Raw genomic sequence first — 22,470 nt, forward strand, 5'->3', positions numbered from 1 at the left:
TGTTCTGTTCTGGGTAGACTGGTTTCTGATTACTTATACCAGTAAAAGTCTGTATCTGGCTTAAGTGAGACGGAAGAAAAATTACACGGTGGGAGAGTAAAGAGGAAGTCAGTCAGATTTTTTTAACTGGTCATTCCAAAGGCAACAGCTGCCAGTGTTTTAACTTACTGGCCTCTTAGTCATTTGCAAGAACTGCTTCTTGCACAGGTTGATTGGATTTTTATTTAGAGTTTCAATTGTAAATAAAGTGATGAGCAATAGGACTGCAGGATGCCAGGACATCGATGTAGTGCAGTTTAAACAAAGACCATAAGCTCAAGATGTCTGAGAAGCTGGTGTCATGCTGACAAAGCCATAATTATAGAACAATAGAACAATTCTTTCTTGCAGTACTACTTTTTCCATTTCAGTGGTTATTCATCAACCCACAGCATACTGTTCTTACATTATCTTTCCAAGATCCAGAAGCACAGCTGGCACAACTGAGGCAGCTCACACCTAGTGCTCTTGCACAATAAAGACACGCTTACTCCAGCTCATCTTTAAGCCTGGAGAACAGTGAGAAGCTTCTTCTGCAAAACTGCAACAGTTCCAAAGACAACCATGGTTCAGCTGTGCTAAAGTTTGAAATTGTGGGAGCATGCAACATAGATGGCTTATCTTAACTTTAAGCATGCTATTTAAAAGCTTCTCACAGCAGACCTAGCCAATACTATTGAAAGTGCTGATGGCAGCCAGCAGCCTGTTAAAACACAGGACTCTGAGTGTTAACAGCACTGGAGATGAACTAGTGTCAGCAGTGGCAGGAGTGGTCTATGCTTCCCTTGTTGTAAGCAAGGCTTCTCTTTATGTGAACAGAAAAGAATGGGAAATACCTACTGGTGCCCAGTCCTTTTAAATAAGATGTGCATCTAAACTTCATGAAACCTGATGCAAAAACTCAACACTGATGAGAGAAAACTGCTCATTTGTCACCAAGGTTCTCTAAATGCTGGTCCACTGGCTGCATCCCTAGCTCTACTCACAGCCAACTCCTTCATGGGCTCTGCTATTATCTATTGCCCATGGGACACAATCCAGCAAAAAGGAAGATCTGCTGATCTCGTCATGTGACATTAGCACCAGAAGCAATGGAATAGCCCCGGCTAGAATACAGGGCAAATAGATCTCCACACCCCTATGACCACAACTCTTTACAAGTTAAAAACAAACCACGCCCTCCGCCCATGGGGCCAGAGTGCCAAAAAGAAGGAACATTCAGCTGGCAGAGCCTGCACTCTGCTGTCCTCCATCTCCCCCCTACGCCACAAGGTCACAGTAGTCACGATAGTGTTTTCCACTGGACCTTGGGTGCAGGACAGCTGACACCCATTTTCAATTTTGTTAGGCTGGTATTACTACTACAAGGCTCACATTTTTTTGGTTTAGCTTTAAGCCATTCCCCTGTTTGTAACCCAAAGACATCGCCACACAAGGCTAGTGCGGATGAAAGAGAAGGGAAACCAAGTAGGTATTGTCACTGCCTGAAGCTGAGAATAGGTCAAAAGCACATGAAAATCAATTTTAAACACGTAGTTAATTTAACAAGACTTTTTTTTTATCCATTTACAATAGCAGATGAACAACATACTCCTGCTTACAACTACTGCTGGGCATAGTGGACTAGTGCTTCAGCCATATCTGCACACCACAGCATAAGAAGGGAAGACGACATATTTGCAAATGGTCTGGAAGTTGTTTTCCAACCTAACTTCTTTCATGATCTTGGCAGGAAACTGAGAAAAATGCCCCAGCTGCCTAATGGCAAGTGATCTGAAAGCTTAGAAATGCACAGTGCTATAGTATCCCCACCTGGATGTCTCAGCTCTGAGCTCCCAATCAATCCATTCCAATATACACAAGCAAAGCACAGCTGACTTAACATGGACTAGGTGTTGATTGGCACATATAGGCATTTCCTTGAATATAACACAGGATGCTCTGGACCGTGTTCTTAGAGAGTCTCCTGATCTTTTGGTTTTCCCCAACTTCGTAATGTTTGAAATTCTTAGCAAATCAAATGCTTCTTAAACAATGGCTTCTTCCACCAGGGCAGTGCTAGGCACTTTCTGGAACACTTTGTTTGTGGGAGCAAGGAGTCCGTTTGGTTGTACAAAGGCACCACTGTGAAGGCTGCAGCTTACAGACAGAGTTTAGAGAAGCGTCCAGCCTGGAGCACGAATCAGGGTTTTCTTCAAGCACATTTGAAACTGTAATAACTATGACCCAAATGGCTCTCAGCCAGACATGACTCGCTCATCCTCACAGCCCAATTCTTTTTCTGTACCAACCCTTTTCACAAGTGCCAGACTATTGGCTTAATATTTAAAGGGTCACTGTAGCCTTCAGAGAGAAAGACTCAGATTATCACTCTTCCACAGATACAGGAAGCAGCCCAAGAAAGGGTAGAATCGTACAGTAATATACACCCAGTCCCAACCAAACCAGAGGGCCTGCTGTCCTGCCAGGCTTCTTGACACTGGCTTTGACTCCCATCAAAACAGGTGCAGGACAGTCATTTACAGACCAGCTGGAATGGCAATTAACTCAAGTTAGCCCCAGGAAAGTGCTATCCCTGATATTTCACAGGTTAAATGTGGGACAACGGCTTTGTACTGTCTGTAGGGTCCCAGAATAAAAGGTCTTATTTCTCTAGGCATAAAACATCTGCTTTTAGCTTGAGAAAGCAGGTATTAGGAGAAATCCAATACACACATCCATCCTCCTCCACTGAGACTTAGTTAATAAGTAACACAGCCGACTGCCTCCACCCACTTACTTCTGGTGCTGTTCTGTATCTGACCCTCCCCCTTCTGTAATCATTGATAGCATGTGTACTCCAGGACTTGCCAACTCTTGGCCTCAAAGGATTAACAGTAACTCCAGACAGAATCTGCTCAGAATATTGCACCAGTGTGATATAGGTGATCGACAGGTCTGCGCACAAGCTGCTTTCACAACTTCCTCATTCCCATAGAACAGGCAGCCCTCTTTCCTGCCTTCAAGTGACATACCAAAAATACTTCCCATAATAAAGACTGCAATCTTCAAGCTTTATGTCCAAAACTGCAAAATGCTAGGGAACAATAAGCACAGACCAGCCACAGTTACTGAGTAATACAGGCTTTCACCCTTCCTGATCCACATCATTTACTGCAAGAGGTCAGCAGGATTAGGCCTGATCAGTGGGGAAGACAAGAATTCATTTGAGATGGGGTATGAAATGTGCTTAAGAAAGGAAATTGGGAGATGGAAAACGGATTTAAAGCAACTCAGAAGAAGCCCGTTTACCAAACAGGTTTTCAGAACAGGCCACTGCTCCAGCAGAGCTCCTTGGAGTCTCTGAAGGAAGCTGCTTATTGTCCAGTTTTGGGAGGACCAAATCACAGCAAAATCAGACTAAGTAGAAACAAAGCCCCACCGAAATCCAGGAGCAAAGAGGAGTGCATGCATAGCTCCAGGCCAGAAGTCCTGCACACAGTAATTGAAGGATGTCAGACACCTGGATAGCTCTAGACCTACTCTGTTGATCTTCAGTACATCTTCTAGCACAGTGTTCCTCAACCCATGGATTGTGACCCAAATGTAGGTTACAAGAATATGAAACGGTGGCAAACAAATTTTTTAAAAGGATCAACAAACTTTAAAAGTGTATTCTCCTTTAAAGGATAAAAACATGGGAAATCATGGCTTCTCTTGCAGGTTGGCAGAGTTCCTGGGTGCTCCATGCTCTCTGCCCCCACCGCCACACACACACTGGAGCCTGGGGGTGGAGGTCAGCAGGCTGGGAGTGAGGGGCACTGGCCATCAATGGTTACAAATCGGTCCTGGTACAAAAAGAGGTCGAGATCTACTGCTCTAGTACATAAAATCACCATAGTATTTCCAAGGCAGGAGTTTTCAACCTTTAAGGAGGAGTATACCCTTTCTGGTGGGTACTCCTCCTCTACTATACCCTCTGGATGAGTGGGGAAGGGTCCCTTGACAGCTGGTTGATAAATGGCGGCATGCTTCCCAAGTACCCCTGCTTCTCTGTGCTGCCACGTACCACCTGGGGCCTTCCCAAGTACTCCAGGGGTATGCGTAGACCTAGTTGACAACCTCTGTCCTAAGGCATCAATTTTTGTAATAAGAGTACAGAAAGACGTGTTTAAACTGCACAAACCTCTATTCTAGACAAAACCAGAACCACTGCTGATTACAAAATAAGCTTACATACAATGGCAAGTCATACCTTGATACTTGGACAGGGTCTGCTCTTGCTCTTTCCCAGACATGCACAACATGAATCAAATGCTACTGAAAAGGCAACAATATTTGAACTGGCCAAGTTCGCCCAAGGGAGTAACTTACCAAGCCTGAAAGTCGGGAAGGCAGAGCCTGTCGCTGGGAGGAACTCTAGCAACAGCCCAAGCTTACAAACAGCTGTGCTGTCATTTCCATGGAGACCACCATCAACAGAATCTGTTATTTCAGTGACCAACTGTTGGGACTAATGCTTATAATGTGAGTACCTGCCTTTTGCCCCTCTTCCTGACTCCTCCCATCTAAACATTTCAGGCAGCTGTTCAAGCACAAAGGTACACAGAGTTAAGGCTCAAATGTGTATGGCTCAAGCTCTCCTCCAGAGGGGACCACAGAGAATCTTCTACACAACTAAAACGTTAGGCTCCATGGAGAGGGCTCTGCTTTAGAGATGAACCAGCTGGAACTTTCAAACGAGAGTTTAAAGGGAGTTAAGCCCTGAACTCTGTTAGGGCTGAATTTTCAAAAACACTTGGCAAAGACCTAACCCTGCTCCTACTGACTCCAGCTGGAGCAAGCTGGGACCAGCACTAAGCACTTTTGCAAAATCTTATCTGTGAACTCCTCTGCAAAAATCTCAGCCAAACCAGACATACTGAGGAATGCCTGAAGCCGGAGAAATAAAGCACTTGGCCATACAACAATTGCTGACTTAAGAGTAACTGCTTGCAAGCTAGCAATTCACTCCCGTTTGAATGACAATTGCCATTCAACACTTTAGGACAAAAATTCAGAGCAACTGTAATTTATATTTCCAGGTGGAAGACAATACAAACTTTTTCTTGCAGTGCTTTTCAGGGCTACTGTCAATTCACAGAATTCACCCAGGCTTGCCTGAAGGGATCACTCAGACAGGCATACAGCAGGAAAAAGAATACTGCCCTTTTCACCCTAGTTCTTATGGAGGAAGAAAGATGCACTTTATCAGTACATAAATCTAAAGTATTATGATGTACCACAGTATCCAAGAGTTCCATCACATAGAAATATATGCATCTTCAGCAGTGTTCTGCCTCATGCTTCACAGGGATTGTGTGTTTTGCCCATTTCACAGGAAGGGCCAGAGACACAAAAGTTAAGTGACTAGCTCCAAGGCCACATGTCTGCATCAGATCCGCAGGCAGTTCCCTGTTCTTTCAGGTACTAGTTTATCTCCTCAACCACTGTATCATCTTCTCTGTACACTCTTGGAACTGTTTAACTTGCATCAAATTTTATTAGCTCACCAGAGACCTCTGAAGAAAGAGAGATGTGTCACACAAAATTGCTGTAACCCAGCTCATAGCTGGGGTTAGGCAATAATTAAAAAAAAAAAAATCACAAGTTGTCACTGATATCAATCAGCAGCCAATATCTTTGCTCAAAGTCCAACACTTCAGCAGAGATGACAGTAGCAGGGTTGGGGCCTGGATGCAGTGGTGGGGGTGGCAAGTGGCTGGACACAAAGCTGGCTCAGCTCCATGGGGCCCCCCAAAGCATGGAGCCTGGGGCAGCCACCCCAATTCACCCCGCTCACCCCCAGGGATGGCCCTGCACGTCAGAACTAGGTTCCTGTAGAGAAGGGAGAGGAAAGTAACTCTTCAGATCTCAGCCAGAGTTAAAGTAAAGTAAAGGCAAGAATAACTGAACTTCGAAGCTCTCCCTGGATTGCTTGCATCAACAGAACAGAAATAGTTTAATGTTTGCCACAGAAGAAGAAAGAGGCATGTTTACAATACAAAAGTAAATGTTTACAATATTGGCTAAAACTGAGCAGCCCAACATACCAACTATTATTGGTAGAATGAGACACCGGAGTGAATGCAGTGGGGCTTTAAATTTCTCTTCTGAAAATACTGAAAAGATTGATACCCAGATCACCAATAATCCTGCTCAAAATCCCTTTGTCCTCTGCCAGCCCTTGCAACAATGGTAGCAAGGAGCATTTACCACCAAAAATGCTTTTGTGAAAAAGTGAACACTCCCATTCCAAGAGGAGAAGGGATAAAACCTGCAGCAAAGCCTGTTGTTTAGAACAGTCCAATTCCTACGGTCTCAGATTCACATTAACCTGGCAAAATGCTGAAGCTCTTTTCTTCTGCTCCAACTACAACTGAACGTTAATCCCCGAGCAGCCAAATGGGCTGGTACATTCCAGGAAACAAGCTGGGTTCCAGATGGCTGTTGCCTAGCAGCAGTCCACATACTTGGTTGCTTAGAGAACCGGTTCCTCACATTCCCATTAAACAGCTGTCTGCTGGAACTGCTACTCCTGTCTGGGAAGATTACTCACACTTTCAGCTACGAGCTGAGGCAGGTATTTCAGTCAGAACATGTCAATGAACAGAGGTGGCCCGCCAGCAGCTAAGCCAAGTGTCAGGGGGCAGGCGGGAGGGAACGATGGTGGGAAAGGATTACTTCATATTTTTCTACAACCACCAAGTAGGCAAATAAGGACACCAAGGACTGCAGTACCAGAATCAAGACAGATCTTTGCACGAGAGACCCTAAAAAGTCAAGTTTCATTTATTAGCTGCATGCCCCCAGATATGTGCAGGTAATTGTATGTGCTCTATTTATAACTAAATTGCGTCTCCCATGCGATACTGAAACCAAATATTAATCCAACGCAGAGACACTGAATTGAGGCCATACCATTTTTATCATTGGTTGAGAGAGGATTTTGTGACTTCTGGAAAGTAATTCTCTCTTTTTAAAGAACAAGAAAAACAAACAAAAAAAATCCCACATGACTGTGCTATCGCTGATTGCACACTGGAATATTACTGCCCAATTTACACAGTTCTAATCCTAACTTGTTTCCAAAAGTTATCTGTAAAGCAAAATGCACTGTACAGGAACAAAATAGCAACAAGGTATTTTGCAGTAACTATGCAGTCAGTAAATGTTTTGTAAATACATGCTTATCCAACTATCATACCCTGGGAATGTTAACAGCAGGGGCACTGAAGGTTTTCACTGTGAGCTTTCAACTGCTTGCATCATGCTAGTCTGTGTTCCCATCACTGCAACGTCAGCAGCCTTTGGATAACACATCCAAAGGAATTTCTGACATGCCAACTCCCTTTTGGGTGCTTGGAGCGGACTTGGCATACTGCATGCCTGTCTCACCATCTCGATAAGGTTCATTTCATCTATTGTGGTCACCTGCATTTAGATGAAAAGGCAATTTGCATGCTAGCTAAGGCTGCTCTCAGACCTGATCCAACTAAAGCCTTCACATGGAGAACAAGCTACCAAGAATGACTTGGGTCAGGGTGGGCTATTATTGGGGCTGGAGGGCCACTTAAGGAGTTTTGGCGAGTTGTTGGGGGGAGAGGAAGGGAGGGAAGTGACCTAGTCTCAAAAAAAAAAAAAGGGGGTAGGGAAGGGGGTACTGGGGAGATACCAAATGATCCTATCCAGCCCTGAGCTCATGTGCCCTGAACCCACTGTTGGGGGCAGGTAGGGTCTCCATGGAGACCAGCCTGAAACCCCTGCAGGAAGGGCATGTTCAGCCCGGCAGATGGGATAGTCATGGGCAGGTGGGGAGCGGATTGCAGCTCTGCCGCAAGCCCTGGTCCCAGCCCCACAGTCACCCTGTGACCTTTGTCCAGATCCCATCCCTTCCAGCAGCACCCTGCCTGGGAAGATCTGCCTACTGTCCGGTGCCCCATGGTGGGCGCAGCGCAGATGGGCCAGGGAGCCCAGGCAGTGGGGCAAGGAGCTGCCGCCACAGGGGCCGTGGGGAAGCTGAGTCTGGCTGCCTTGCCACCTGGCTCTGCAGACTACAGCTCCCAGCATGTCCAAGAGCCCTGAGTGGGGACAGGGAGGGCTGCATACTGCACCAGACAGCATGTCTGTGCCTGGGGCAGTGTGACTGGCTGCATGTGCCAGGTCCCAGGCTTGCTCCCAAACCTGGGCTGGGCAGAGTCAAGAACCCCACAGAACCACTTGGCAGGCTGGAGTTGGCCCATATTTTGCCCATCCCTGCTTTAGGTCCTTTGTACTCAGATGAGGAGTTGAGACACAGACCCCCCCCCCTTTCTATAGCTAAGTTTCCTATATAATTAAAAAGATGCAGGAGCAGAAAAGGCTAATATTTTGTTAGACAAGAGAGCATACAGAGTATCAGCATTCACAAGGACCTGTTGTAAGTCACACTGCACATACAAACGCATGCTTCCCACTCCTGTATAAAGACAGTGGTTTGGGGGCTAGAGGAAAAAGCCCACAGAAATTTAGCTGCTCCTATGCTATCTGCACTGCAAGTTTGCTGCAACCATGGGCTTAGTAGGAACATGGGCAGAATTTAAGAATTAGAGATGCAGGTTACAAAGCAGTTTAAAACAGTTCATCCCTATACCCTTTTCACTATCTTTTTTCTGCCCTTCCCCAATCTCCAGGACAGACGCACAGTACAGAACAAGCCCTGGCTGCTAATGCTACTTAAACATACGAACAGCAAGAAAGCCTGCTACTCTGAAGTACAGGAAGTGTGGCAGCATGTGTGAAAGGGGTCACAGATGCAGGCCTGCAGATTTCTTACAACAAACAGTGTGGAACAGGAAGAGAAGCTTTGTGGATCAGAAAGTTGGGGCTGGTGCCATGAACCACCTAGTTATTAATATTCTATTAATTCTACTTCCACCTCTCCAGACAGCTGGGATTGTGTTAAGTGTACACACATTTCACTAAGACAAGGACTCTAATGCCATTCTCTTGTACCAGTGGATCTGACTACTTTAGACAAGTCTGCAAGTCATCCCCATAAAGCCTTCTGATTCTAGTGCGCTGTCCACCCCTCACTGTTCAGAGGAAGAGTTCAGCTGCAATGATGTGAACCTAGAGCAGTGCTTCTCAAGCATGACATTGATTGTTTTAAGGGTGCCACTTAATAGTAGCACTGCTAAGCAAAAGGACTGAGGTTCTGAAGTATCTGACCAATGTCCTTTCCATTGTGCATACATACAGATGTGCTTTCTACCACCACATTGCTCATTAGTTTGTTAGGCTTGCGTGCATGAAAGCTACAGTGCAAAGAGCACTGGGATGTAGTAACAACAAGAACAATTTTAATGTTGGTTTCTAGTCTGATTTATTCGCCCCCCCCCAAACTACTAAATTCCCTGCTATCTTAGGCCATAACTGTTATTTTGAGAAGTGGCCTGTTCCCCCTCAAGGCTCTTGGCTCACAGGGGCAAAGGTGAGGGACATGACAAGCTGCAATGGGAATAAATAGCAGAAGTTTTAGTTTCTGCAGTGGTTATACACATACAAAAATATCCTGGAGTTTTTGTTGTGAAGATAATTCCTTCTTTCTATACCCCCCTGCACCCACCATTATCCCTACTCCCATTTAATCTCATTGGGCTATTCTGCAAGGTTCATTAACAGACACTGCAGCAGAATACTTGCTATCCTGTAACGTGGTGAAACATTTGAAACCTAGAAGAAAACATTAAAATAAGTCAACAGAGCCAGGTTCATCTATGGTGTAATTATGACTACAATCAAGCACTGCCATAAGTTTCAGACCTAGGTGCTGGACAGGTTACCAAGTGCTTATTCAGAAGCCTAAACAAATGACTGGATTTTTCAGAAGCAGGTGTCCGAACGCTTAACTAGTATAGAAAGTATAGTGCCTAACTTTAGGGTCAGCCTTTTTACTGCAGTTGGAAGCAGTCATATTTTTGTTAAAATCCCCAAGAAACGGACATAAAGAGCAATCCCACTATCCCAACTGCAACGCAGGACAGGAACAGGGCCCTTAAAGATATCGCCTGGGCACCCAGCCACCTGGCGAGGTGTGTGCACACATCAACACTTGCACTTCATGGCAGCAGGGTGCACAAGTAGCTGCAGAAGTGGGAGGTCTCCATGGAGAAGTGATGTTAAAAACCAGAATCCAAATTTAAACCTGGGTCCCTTGCTTCACAGTCTGTTACAGACAGCTACCCAGATGCCTAGCTGTGGATTTTCACCATTGTAAAATGCATGCTTTTGATGTTTATTTAAAGAATGCAGGGAGAGACAGTTGGCAGTGTTAGTCTGAAGTCAGGCAGAAGGCAGGGTAGAAACTGACTAACTAAATCAAAGATGCATAACTTTCTTTACCGGAGCTTGGTTCATCCCATGCTAATGCAGGGAAAGAGCGACTGTGCAATCCCCATCGTAGGCACAAGGAAACAGAAAATAACATACTTTGCTTTTATACTAGCTTCACTGGTTATGGGGCCTTGAAACATTAGTTACCATCAGAAGAGAGAAGTCTAGAACAGCTGTAAGGAATTATATCCAGTAATGCACTATTGGATCTTGCACAAATTGGACACAATAGTGACCAGCATGATAAAGAACCTCAATATAAAAACCTAACAATTTGAACTATGTCTACAACACTGTTCTTTCAAATAAGAAAACTACTATCAACTTGGAGTGGAGCATTCCTTAAAAGGGCTGACAAGATCATTTGAAGGCCAGGTTTGCAGACAGGGCAATAAAAAAAAAAAAAAAAAAGGAACAGAAGTTTGATTTGACATGTATGCAGATGCAATTCACATGAGAATGAGAAGTTGCAGTAAATGCATCAGGAGTTTCACTTCCCTGTGCATGCTTTATACAGTCTGAAAACCTGAGTCAGAGATTAAATGCTCAGCCCTTCAGATGACTCGGCGAGTCCTCCGACTGTCGGAAAAAAAAAAACAAAACCCGTTGTCCAAATGATCAGTACTGTGGGTAGCCCTAGAAGTTCACACCCCATTTTTGAGGAGTTTTTATAGATAAGTATTTAATTGCCCAGAATGTATTTACATGACTGCTGCAGCTTTCTCAAATACCCATCCTTTCTTTCTCCAAGAGAGAAATACTTTTACCACTTTGCTCTCTCGCACTCTTGGACCCCAGAATAGTTTCAAGTTAGCCTTATCTGTGAAGTCAACTTATCTTGCTCCTTCCCCACAACCTTGCTGTTGCCATCTGAATTTATGGCCCAGAATTGATGTGCAATCATATAGGACTAAGGACCCCATAGGAGTGCTAGGAAGTCGCTTTCCTGGCACACAATAGATGCCTTCCCCTGGCTTTTTTTTTTTTTTTTGGGGGGGGGGGGAAGAGGGCAATGTGAAAGCAAGTTCAAGGATTGGAGCCTACCTCCACTTCACTCCTTGTGCACATTCAAGACATTTCTGAGGAAGGCAGCAAGCTGCTTTTAATCAGCTGGAGTGATAAGGGAATTTAGAAGGCCATATTAAATATTTAAGAGGCTTTAAATGTCTGCAGCTGATGGCAATAGGGGTTTAGGGTGCAATTTTTTACTCTGTTAAAAACAAATTTTGTACACCACTATTTTCTGTGACTGTTACCAAGATGCTTTGACACCCTAGCATCATAAACACGGGCAATCTTTAGGTACTAACTCCATGCACAATTTTCAATCCCGCAAGACAAGAGCAACACATATTCTCCCTTGGAAGGTCCTAGTCAAATGGTTTGAAGTGGGTTCATCAGCCAGAAACAACTGATAATATTCTTTGCTGGGGGAGGAAGACTAGCATTCTTCTCCTGCTACTCCTGCAAGTGCAGTAGCAGGTCTAGACCACAGAGCTTTAAATGCATGCATTTATCCTTTGTGCACTACTGCTCCCCCATTTGAACTCACTACTGGTAAAAAGAAAAGGAAATAATGATGTGCTGCTCCTATGAGTTTTCACCTTTTCCTTCCCTCTGTCACTGTATTTAGCAGGTTTGCTAAGTCTTAAGAAATGGTGCACAAGGGAACTATAAAGGTTCAGGCAAGTTTGGACCTGCCCTGACACTACTCTCCTGCCAGGACAAAGCTTGTCACAATATAAAGTATATTTTACCATCACTGACCAGCAGTTTAATGGACATTAAACAATCCATTCCACTTAAGTCTGTTTGGGGGGGGGTGGGAAAGCAAGCAATTTTGCTAGGAAGCCTTTAACATCAACCAACCAACCAGGTACATTTTTAAAATGCTTTAATTTTGCTGATTTCATTAAACCAAGTTACTTCGGCGCATCTATAAAAGTTTATCCTGTCATCTACAGCAGTTTTCAACCTGAGGTCTGCTGACCCCTAGGGCAGTGTTTCTCAACCCACTGGTTACAAGAATGCATGAAAGGGTCACAAACAAACTTTTTAAAGGAGAATCAGTTTTTAAAGGAGAAAAAAAGTGGGAAACCATAGCTGGCAAAGGTCCAGCCTACAAAGGGCTGATTCCCCCCACTCCACACACTGTGGGGTTGGGGCCTGGGTCAGTGAGGGGCACTTCACTGGGACTGGCCATCCATGTTACAAATGGGTCTCGGTATAAAAAAAAAAAGTTGAGAACCACTGCCCCAAGGGTCCTCAGACTATTCCAAGGGGTCTGTGAAAGAGATGACCAAGATCAATCAAAACCACATGAATATCCACATTTACAATTCAAAGGGGTCCACACCTCCATTCAAAGTTGTTCAGGGGTCCACAAATGAATAAAAAGGCTGAAAACTACTGGTCTGCCTACAACCAGTTGCATGTGAATGTAGCAGAGGTAAAATGTTGTCTTGTTATCCTACATCTTTGCTCTGCTTGAGAGCTATCTATTGACTCCTTAACATGCATACATTATCATTATCACAGCAGGGTCAGACATCTCTAGTTGCAGAATCTTTATTACAGGAAGCAGAGCAAGACAGCTTCCTTTCCTGACCAGACTGCTGGAACCTGAAATGTAGCTCTGATGCTGTGCTATGGCTATTCTCCCGTGTCCTGACTTTTAAAACTAGAGAAGTCATTTTTGCAGGGTTACTCTGCTCTTTAATACCTCACTTGGTTTGGTTGCAGGGGACTCTCTCATTCCAGCTTTTAAACCAAGACAACAATCTACCAGTTCTTTCCCAGGGGCTGGCTTAAAACACACCCCCAGCAGCTCAGCCTGCAGAGAAGGCCTTAGCCATCAGACCATTCTTCACCATCTCTGGGAACTTCTGGCTTACAAGAGGGCTTCTTACAGGCATTCGCCATTCTGTTCAATGGATTAGGATTCTGAACATGGTAGCGAAAATAATTTGACCGCCTGACCTGGAGGCCAAAGTGCAACCAGCAACATGCCAAAAAGCATTGTGTAGAATGAGAACAAATGAGACAGAAGGTAAAAAATAGTCATTGCCAGACAAATCCATTCAGCTGTGGTAGGAAGCATCCTGCAACACCAAATCCACTCTACTGGGGAAAACATTGCCTGCTGTCTTGCACTGGGCAGGGGCCGGACACAGGGCAACAAGGGATGTGTTCCCCTTGCCCAGGTATCCCTCACCGTCCTATGCCTTCTTGCTGGGACCTGCGCCAGGTCCTGTGGAGGCAAAAAATACCAGTGCAGGACCTAGAAAATTCCTGATGCTTTGTGCCTCCACCCCAGGACCTGTGCCAGCTGCACTCATAGGCATGGGTCAGAGCAGGTCTGGGCACAAAGTGCACGGAAGCCCTCAGGTCTCATTCTTCTCATCTTTATGCCACTTGGCTGGGACTGTTCTGACCCAGACCTTCTAATGAAGAATGGGTCAGCACAGGACCCAGCATGGGTCTCTGAGTAGAAACACAGGGCCACAGGCTGGAACCCATGCAGTATTATTTTGCCACTTTCTGAGATGTACCCCTGAAGATCCTGGGGTGAGTCTCTGTAAGTGGGGAGCCTTGACTTGCCCTTACAGAGTGGTGCCCTGGGATTCCCCAGGGCATGTCTCTGCAAGCAGGGAAAGCCAGGCACATGTCTGGGGCTGGAGGAGGTGGATCCTGTGCACTATGGGAATTTCCATGCAGGATCCAGCTCCTTGGGTCCTGGCAGCACCTGCCTGGGGTGGTCAGAGCTTTCTACAGTCATCCCACATATTAAAGACATCCACCACAGTAAGCCAGCCTTTTTCATGGACACTAACGTGACAGGATAAAGGGGATGGAGGTCTATTTGCACTTGTACCTCTATAAGAAGTTTGATGGCTGCATAAAATGCAACATCATGCAAGGTCTGTTTCTACACTGAGACTGAGGCAGGGATAACCATGTGTAGATAAGACATGAATGAGGATGGGCAGAAACCAGTCTCCCTGTAGTATGCCTTAAATTGATAGTCTAAATCCAAAGTATTTAAAAGTTCTTGTGTTGTACACAAGGGAATTTCTCTGAGCTTTTCCAGAGATGAGGCAAATTTTCTTGTAAAGCACGCTCCAAATTAAAGCCACCCTCAAAATGCATAGCCTATTCTCAACGTGCACAATCTAGCCATAATTTTAAAACAGATTATTTTGCCCTATGAAGAGCAGCAGAGATCAAGCGAGATACAAACATTCTTTATTTTAGGCGTTTTTGCTAAGTTTCATTCAGTTTTTCCTCCACAGGAACACTACATGCCAGAAATCAGTTAGAATGGAAGAGTATTCTGAGAGCTTTACATTCAGTACGACTGCCTGACAGTTTCAACACAGACGGGGTGTTCATGTAAGAAGCATCTGAAAATGTTCCCTGGAAATATTTGACTCTGACGGAATCATTTTCATCTTTTTCTTTTGGACTTATTCCAATTACCAGATTTGTTTCAGTCCTTTCAATGTCTGACCATAGCATTTTCTTGGAAAAGACTGGATTAATGGGAGCTGGGTATTTTGTAGGTCAGCATTTGAGAAGACTCCTTACAGTTCTGCAGTGGTTTACTACACCCGGCACTGACTGACTGTAGCATGCTCTCACCACAATTAGTAACCAACCGCATAACCAAGGTGCATAATGTTGAGAGGCAGATGGAACTGACTGACGCCAGTCACAAGGACCATTAATGGAACACGGACCACACCCCGTGTAATGTTTTGGCTGCAAGGCCTGGCATTTCAGAAAGTGATAGGGAGAAGTTGAACAAGAAACCCTCTTCAACGATTAACAAATCCACAAGTTCACTGCTACACTGATTATGACCCTGAAAACAGAAGTCTAGTTCCCCCCACTACCTTTATTGTCTCTACTTAGCTCATCATGAAGGCAGGCAACCAGTTCATGTGGTCACATCACATACACCTGGACATCATGGCATTACCAAAGGGACTAGAGATCTTTCTGCAAGAAGTATAGAAAAGGCAGTGTGTGTACATGACACTACACTCTTGCAAATCACTAACTGTACCATCCTAGAGCTTTCAAGGATGCAAAAAGGTTCAGTGTACCTTTCGGTGGTCAGTACCAAGACCATACACAATCACTTAACAATAGGTTGCAACTGGAACATAGTCTGGTAGATACTTAGGGTTCCAGCAGACAATTTTTATTAATAAAGCTAGAGTGACTCAGCATGCTTCCCACCAGATGCTGGCACCTCAGTTCAATGAAAAGGGTAACAAATAGTTTTGAAAATATATGCAAGTCATTTTCTCTGTTCATTCCCCCTCCAAAGTAATAGGTTTCATAAACACCTTAATTCAAGGAAAAGTAAAGCTTTATATTTCCGCTGAAGGTTACTAAGCCATTTTGTATTTTCCCCTGGTTCATCAATAACTAGGAATAATGTGGGCTGGATAATTAAACAGCTTCCTCCCAGCAGATTCTTACAAGGATGCCACAAGCTTGTGACATCACAACCATCTCCATGACAACTGACGACAGGACTGAATCAAACAGGAGCAGGCCAGTTAGAGTTTTGTTGGGTTGGCCACCTTGTTAAATGACAGCAATGAGGGAGAAATTACAGGAGATTATGTAACAGTTTAATGGTTTCATCAATAAATACATTTCTATTAAGAGATTGCCCAAGTGGTTTTTTGTTTCTCTAAAGATTAAACCTTGGCTAAACATAAAGTTTGAAAGGTACACTTTTATAATGCGCAAGTCATTTTAAAAATGCATCACTAGCTTAGGCTTCGATTGCCTTAAGAACACTTCCAAATACCACCTAGATCAGGAAGTACCTATTGTTCTTTTACCTCAAGTCCAGCCTTCTTTCCAGCAAGAAAACAGGGTGAGGGTTTTGTTTTTTTAAAAAAGAAAAATTTTGCCAACAGCCTTTCAAGCAGCCTGAATCTGGCTTGGAGGCATAATCTATGAACAACAGATACAACGCTGAAATTTCTACACCGTGACAAATCACTGGTAAAAAGATTTTTCTTATGCCAGATATGAAATGTGTGCAGCATTTGGAGATGTGCAACAAGAAGATGCTTGAAGTCACTCAGAAATTCTAAGACACATAGCAGCTTTGAGGGAGGAAAAGCCAAGGCTGAAATAGGGAACCAGATTCTCTATCATGTAAACCAACATGACTCCAGTGGAGGGATGCCAGTTTATGAGCTGACAGTCTGGCCCACTGACTGCATCAACAATAGATAATTACATTTTTGTAGGCAAACATCTTGTCTGAGTGCATACAATGCACTGCATCCACAGCAAGTACTCTGCAAGCAGTGAGAGAAGGTAGGGTGCGAAGGGCAGGGCAGGGTTTTTTGTTTAAATGAAGTGGACCATTACTGTGCTGAGAACAGGTAAGGCACAACAACTTCTCTTCCCCTGCTTTGACAGCTGGAGGGGTTCAGGTAAAGAAAGCCAAAAGCAGTCAAGGCTCTTCACCAAAGCTGCTCTACACAGGCACAACCAATACCCTGAGTTGTTAAGATTGGTATGAAGGGTGGGTAGGGGCATACAGGCTTACACTGTAAGTACTACAGTCTACGCTACCACTGCACATCTGTGCAGATTTTAGGAGTAGAGCTTTTAGCTTTGCTCAGTCATAAAAAGAGGATGCAAATGCCCAAGTAACCATCATAGCAGTTTTCCATTGGTTAAAAGGGGGCAGGGTATGTCCACTGTTATAGACTTGCCCTGAAGAGGAACCAGGACACTTCTGCTGCACACTGGCAAGGCAAAACTTGGGGATTCCACACAAGGACACAAGATGCAGCTGACATGAACTGGGACTAGAAGTTATTCTCTGCTCTATATCCAAGAAGACAATGTTTAATCTGGTGCAGAAGATGTTTCTTCTGAACCAAAGAGGAAATTACACAGTCAAATGGGTCATCAGCTGGCTGGCAGGCCACATCCAGAGAGTGGTAGTGGATGGGTCATTTTCAACCTGGAGGGATGTGGGCAATGAGGACCGAGCCCTGCAGAACCTTGGGCCCACGCTGTTCAACATCTTCATTAGTGACTTGGACAAGGGGGTAAAAAGCACCCTGTTCAAATTTGCTGATGACACCAAGGTGTGGGGGGATGTGGGCACGCTAGAAGGGAGGAATAGGCTGCAATTGGACCTAGACAGGTTACAGGGGTGGGCGGATGAGAATAGGATGGGATTCAACACTGATAAGTGCAAGGTGATGCACCTGGGGAGGAACAACCAGCACCATTCCTACAGGCTGGGGAGCTCCCTTCTTGTCAGGGCAGAGGCAGAAAAGGATCTTGGAGTCGTCATTGATTCGAAGATGAACATGGGCCAGCAGTGTGGGGATGCAGTCAGGAAGGCCAACCACACCTTGTCATGCATCCACAGATGCATCTCAAGCAGGTCCAAGGTGATACTCCCCCTCTATGCGACACTGGTCAGGCCGCAGCTGGAGTATTGAGTCCAGTTCTGGGCGCCACACTTCAAGAGAGATGTGGACAACACGGAGAGGGTCCAGAGGAGGGCCACTCGCATGATCAGGGGGCAGCAGGGCAGGGCCTACAAGGAGAGTCTACGGGACCTGAACCTATTCAGCCTCCACAAGACAAGGCTGAGGGGGGATCTAGTGGCCTGTTACAAACTAGTCAGGGGGGACCAGCAGGCATTGGGGGAGTCCCTGTTCCCCTGAGCACTCCCAGTAGTGACTAGAAATAACAGTCACAAGCTGGCAGAGGGTAAATTCAGATTAGACATCAGGCAATGCTACTTCACTGTCAGGGCAGCTAGGATCTGGAACCAACTTCCAAGCAAAGTGGTGGTGGCTCTTACCTTTAAGACAAGACTAGACAAATCACCTTGCTGGAGTCCTTTGACCCCAGTACACTTTCCTACCATGGCAGGGGATTGGACTTGATGATCTGCTCAGGTCCTTTCTGACCCTACTAACTATGAAACTATTAGCAGCATTATTCCTATAGAGTAGCTTGAAGCTGGGAGAGGGTACAGAAATCCCTGGTGCACAGCACAGCTGCTTGGGGTGTGTACTGTCATCAGAATTTGGGCCTTAGGTAATGCTCTGTTTTCAGAACTTTTTGCATATTCAGCAAGACAACCTACAACTAGTTACACTCGGGTGGTCTTTTGCTCTACTTGATGGCAAAGAAGCCCTTTTTCCTTTGTTTTTTGAAAAAACATTCTGTTCTGCAGAGACTGATACAGCAAAGCAAACAAAAGGTATCCAAATTCTAGTTATTACTCTTACACTAGTCCAGCTGAAATGAGAATAACGACAGTGCAAAGCATGTGACTCCTGTGCTTATGGTTGCACTGTACTCACTCACAAGCTCCATTAACATTTTTGGAGGCACACATCAGGTAGTCAAGTCCTGCAATAATCAGTTATTCTGGGTCCCCCCCCACAGAGCTACTGGTGAACAGGTCTGGCAAGCATGGATATAATGCTTAAGTACAAATCTTTGGAGGAACTTGAGTGTGTTCTATCCTGTGTTCATGCTGCACAGTAGTTGTGTTAGCAGTGGCTATATATGTCCTTACTCCAACTAGTCAGATCAACCATACCTTTGGTTGCCACATGGACCTAACCTTAGCCTACACACAAAGCAAGTTTCCAAGAATATAGCAATAGTCAGGTAACAAGCAGTGCTATAGGGTGCTTGCAGCAGACCCATTAATATTGGGAATAAAAACAAAAAAACAAAAAGCCTGTGTGCAAGTGAAAGAAAATGAGGCAGGATAAGAAGTGTTATGAGAAGCCAAAAATGTTACTTTCCCGTACGAGCCATACGCTACAATTTCTGTCTTGGGGAAACCAGACATGAAGAGATGCAGGAACTACATCCATTCCCCCCTCATTTCATGAGACATTTACAGCCCCTTAAAAAAACAAAACAAAACACACACCAAAAGGGAAGCCCACGCATACTGAAGCACTGGAAAAAGCAAAGATTGCTTCAAAGCTTCCCTGTCAGGACGTTCACTTTTGAAAGTATTGGCCTAATTCTGTCCCTCCATTCAAGAACATAATTCAAGAGATCAAGCGCTGCTCAGTTCTCCTCATCCTGCTGTGCAGTAACTTCAAGGAAGCTCTGACACACATACGCCAACATCACTGAAGGGCACTAATTCACTGACTGGCTTCAGTGACACGTGTCCATCTACGGGAGAGCAGAACTGGACTCACAGCATAAGGGGAATCACCATGTAAAGAACAGGTAAGAGGAGATCACAACAAGTCATGTCTATCACAGTTAACAGTTGATGTGTAATGAATTCGATGAGAGAAAGACATCCTTTTTTCTGAGCCTGTTCACTTTCCACACACAACTACCACCTGTGCAGGGACACTTGCAATGCTCCCGCTGCTGAGCCCATTCTCACCAAGTAATCATGGAAAGGAGGCAGGTGCCTAATTTATCACGGGTGTTGGTAAGGACAGCACCCGGCCTGTCCTGGGGCATCTGTCACCCACCCTGCCATCTGTCCCCAGTGCTGCACTGAGGGCAGGGCGCAGCACCACTCCATCAGGCTCAGTGCTCCAGGCTGCGCCCACAACACAACACGGGCACAAGTGAGCCCCGACCCCTGCTCCTCACCCCGAGCCGGGGCCACCAAGGGGCGGCGCTGTCCAAGAGAAGGACCGGGTCTGGGTTTCGGACGCTCGGGCTTCTCCACATGGCGGCGGGGCGGGGCGGGGGCAAGCCGCGGGCGCCAAGCGGACACAGCCGCTGCTGCTCGGCGGAACCCGGCGCTGGTGGGAGCGGCCGGCCTCGGAGCTGCCGGCCCAGCCCCGGCCGCGAAGCTGTGCCCAGATTCCAGGCTGCCACACTCCCAGTCCGGGCATCGGGAGCCTGGGCAGGGGCCTCCCCGCCCCCGGTGCGGCCACCAGCTCCTGCCACACCCCACCCCGCCCCGCCCCGCCCCGCGAGCCCCAGTCCCGGCCCCGGGCAGGGGCACCGCTTACCTCGCTTTGCGGCCTGCTGCAAACGCCCTCCCGAGCCCTGGCCGGAAAGCGCCACCGTGGGGGGGCGGCCTTAACGTGGAGGGGCCAAGTGGGGTGAGGAGCCGCCCGGGGCCTCAACGAAGAGGCGATTGGACAAAAATCCCCAACTCCCTCACCACCGACTGGATGCGAAGGCTGCCTGTTATGCGGCTTAGACCCTCACCACTGATTGGCGGAGAGGCGGGGCCACATGACAGGCAGCCCACACAGCCAATTCCCGGGGAGAGGCGGGGTAGTAGCTATCTGGTACCCGGGGAGCGGGCGAGTCCTCACCCTTCACGCGCGTTTCTGTGGTGGCGGCTTGTCCTACAACCCGGGCTCCGGACAAGGGAACGATGTCCCGAGACCCCGCCCGGCGGCTGGACTTCGCCACCGGGGCTCCCCGGAACTCCTGGTCCTAGGCACTTTTCTGAATCTCGAGGAAAGTCTCTTCTACATCCTTTTCTCCCCTGCCTGTGGGGAGCGGCCTGTCTGCGGCTTTTTTCCTAGTCCGTGAATGTCCCTGCACCCACATCAGTCACCTCGAGTGTAATGACCTAGTTCAATACTCCACGTCTCAACCTGGTTCTCAGCCTTTTCACACACAAGGCAACCCCTTAGACATCGCCTGAGCTTTCACGTGTTTTTCTGACTAGAAAAATATCAGTGCAATTCTTCTGGTGCAAAAAACTCAGGAAGACCCTGGCAGAGCAGTACCTTTCTGACACAGTGGATTCCTACTCAAGATCTCTGCGATTATCTGGTGGATCCCGTGTAGGTGGTTCCTCACCTCAGGGTGCTCATATTCTGTGACACCCTTCAGACTCCCTCTGGAGCCATGCTTGGGAAGCACAGCACAGTGCTAACTTGCATGGCTGTTGCAGCTGAAGGCTTCCTCTGACTCTCTGAATCCTCCTGCTGCCCAAGAAATACATTGTCCAAATGATCAGTATTGTGGGTAGCCCTAGAGGTTCCCACCACATTTTTCAAGAGTTTCTACAGTATAATTATTTAATTGCCCAGAATGTATTTGAGAAAGATATGGCACAGTCATGGAAATACTTATCATTTCTTTCTCCAAAACAAATACTTTATACCACTTTGCTCTCTTGGGCCCCAGAATAGTTTTATATAGACTCATCTGTAAAGCCAACTTATCTTGCTCCTTCCCCACAACCTTGCTCCTGCTATCAAGTTATGAGCCATGATTTCAGATGCGCAATCATACAGGACTAACAGGAGAGCGAGGAAGTCACTTCCCCATCAGCACACAATTGCCGCCTTTTAGTTTTGGGGGAGAGGCAGTGTGAAAACGTTCAAGGATTGAAGCCTGCCTCCACTTCACTCCTTATGCACATTCAAGACATTTCTGAGGAAGGCAGCAAGCTGCTTTTAATCAGCTGGAGTGATAAGGGAATTTAGAAGGCCACATTAAATATTTAAGAGGCTTTAAATGTCTGCAGCTGATGGCAATAGGGGTTTAGGGTGCAATTTTTTACTCTATTAAAAACAAAATTTTGTACACCACTATTTTCTGTGACTGTTACCAAGATGCTTTGACACCCTAGCATCATAAACACGGGCAATCTTTAGGTACTAACTCCATGCACAATTTTCAATCCCGCAAAACAAGAGCAACACATATTCTCCCTTGGAAGGTCCTAGTCAAATGGTCTGAAGTGGGTTCTTCAGCCAGAAACACAAGTGATAACATTCTTTGCTGGGGGAGGAAGACTAGCATCCCCCTCCTGTTACACCCCTTCAAGTGCAGTAGCAGGTCTGAACCACAGAATTTTAAATGCATGTGCAGGGGCAACACGTGGGAGGTACACACAAGTGCTTATGCACCCCTTGAGCGTGGTGGTACACCCCTTACAAAAAGGTGCTGCCGACACTGCCAGTGGCATTTGCATGTGGTGTGCAATTCCCACTGGCCACCGTGGACACTGCTGGTGGTGGCTACGGGTGATCACGGACCTTTGGTCAGCACTTGTCACCCATCCTG

The 22,470-nt window shown here is 46.0% G+C and overlaps 1 protein-coding gene across 5 annotated transcripts in view; it reads right to left on the reverse strand.

Moving 5' to 3' along the window:
- Window positions 1-22,470, reverse strand: part of DLGAP4 (DLG associated protein 4) — a 359,708-nt gene that overhangs the window by 30,009 nt on the left and 307,229 nt on the right. Inside the window, exon 1 of one of the 5 annotated variants that reach the window (XM_090064377.1) lies at window positions 20,448-20,617. The exons of 3 other annotated variants lie outside the window; for them this stretch is intronic. Coding sequence is in view for 1 of the 2 variants with exons in the window: in XM_090064376.1 (XP_089920502.1) it covers window positions 4,274-4,325 (52 nt within the window). In the remaining variant the exon portion in view is untranslated. Of the gene's footprint in view, window positions 1-4,273; window positions 4,332-20,447; window positions 20,618-22,470 lie in introns of those variants that run through there. One more of the 5 variants, XM_090064376.1, reaches the window with a different exon arrangement.

This window comes from Crocodylus siamensis, chromosome 10, assembly GCF_052110815.1.
Source record: "Crocodylus siamensis isolate JL-2025a chromosome 10, ASM5211081v1, whole genome shotgun sequence".
Taxonomy (NCBI): Eukaryota; Metazoa; Chordata; order Crocodylia; family Crocodylidae; genus Crocodylus; species Crocodylus siamensis.